The 1,530-nt window shown below is 52.1% G+C and overlaps 1 protein-coding gene across 1 annotated transcript in view; it reads right to left on the bottom strand.

Moving 5' to 3' along the window:
* The window catches only part of ULK2 (unc-51 like autophagy activating kinase 2), a 64,973-nt gene extending 64,486 nt beyond the window's left edge, over positions 1-487 (bottom strand). The window contains 1 exon segment of the mRNA XM_072417050.1: positions 126-487. Within this exon segment, the coding sequence (XP_072273151.1) occupies positions 126-215 (90 nt within the window). The 5' untranslated portion in view covers positions 216-487.
* Between the last annotated feature and the right edge of the window lie 1,043 nt (positions 488-1,530).

A 1,530-nucleotide genomic window follows, 5' to 3' on the forward strand; every position in this document is an offset into this window, starting at 1 on the left:
GGAGGACACAGGCCTGGGGGTCCCATGTATTGGAGGACACAGGCCTGGGGGTCCCATGTATTGGAGGACACAGGCCTGGGGGTCCCATGTATTAGATATGACATCTCTGACACAAGGCTGCTTACCTTCCTGTGCCGCCCTTTAAACACCACGGCGAAGGCTCCATGCCCGATCAGATCCTTCCTGCAGTACTCGAAATCTCCCACCACCTCCATGTTTGGGGCTGCGGGGCTGTCATTCAGAGGCGCCCCTGCTCTTGCCTACCCCGCTGGCTCCACACGTTTGGGGGCACGTCAGTGGTAATCCGGGCAGCGAACATTCTGCATGTCCCTCTGGGGCTTGTGACACCCTACATGATGTGCGGGTGACTGTCAGCGCCGTGCCCGTCCTGTAGAGGAGCACACAACATCGTTCGGTAATGCCCAGCTCCGGTCGCTTTGTGTCTCCGAGTAACGGGAGAGAATACAGCAAGGACCGGAAGCTGGGAGGGTATACCCTGCAAAACAGAACCAGCTCCAACTCCACCCATCGTCATGGCTTAGCCAATCGGTGACTGAGGTGGAGCTCACCAATGAGAGGGCGGTTCCGCTGGCACGAAGATCCGTAGCAAATCAGAGGGTGGCGGCGTCATTGGCAGGCTAGGCTTAGCACAGTGTGTCTGCTGGAGATAAAGTGATAGGGAGGGATTAGGAGCCTGTCAGGGCAGGACTTGTCCTCAGTCACCTAGCACTGTCACTGAGAGCTATCAGCATGCAGTATGGGGAGGAGTGACAGCTGCCACAATAGTATCATTATATCCTCATATCTGTCCTCAGGCTTCTGTAATCACTGATATATGTGCTGGGGAAGCTGAGGATCACTTCAATGTCTTTACAATGGATTCACAGTGCTACATTAAGCCAATAAAGAGGAACTAAACTGAAACTGCCTAAAACAAAATTCACTTACCTTCGATCCCCACAGCGCAGACGATCAGTCCGGAGTTGTCTTCCATCAGGTCCTGCGTCATCCCGGTATCTATTTCCGAGCCGGAGCTCCATGACCGCCATCTTTTCCTCTTCTTTCGGGTTCTTCATCCTAGGGCGCAAGATCGGGTGATGTAGGTTGGAAAAAAAATTGCCAATCGCACTGCGCATGCGTGAGATTAGCAAATTTGTGCGATTCCCTTATTTACCCTCTAGTGCCTGGAGATTGCGCACAGGAGAATTCCTGGTACTACTCCTGTCAGTGGGAAACATCACAGGATGATTCCCACAGCTGCATTCATTCATGATGAGCACAGCCGTGCGACTCCTGTGTTCTTGGATAGAAAATCTCTATCCAAGACCACATACTACAGGGCTGCAAGGGCAATCGGGAGTGGAGCTATCCGCTCCTCTCCCCATTGCTCTTGCAGATTCTAAAAAATTTGATCTTGAAGGCCGAATTTACACAGGCGGTTCTTGCTTACATGTTCCGTAAGCGAGAATGGCCCCATTTGCTGCAAGATTGAGTTTTAAAATTTTGCTTGCTCATCCCTATTGGCTGCAC

This window comes from Pyxicephalus adspersus, chromosome 1 (genome assembly GCF_032062135.1).
Source record: "Pyxicephalus adspersus chromosome 1, UCB_Pads_2.0, whole genome shotgun sequence".
NCBI classification, from domain to species: Eukaryota; Metazoa; Chordata; class Amphibia; order Anura; family Pyxicephalidae; genus Pyxicephalus; species Pyxicephalus adspersus.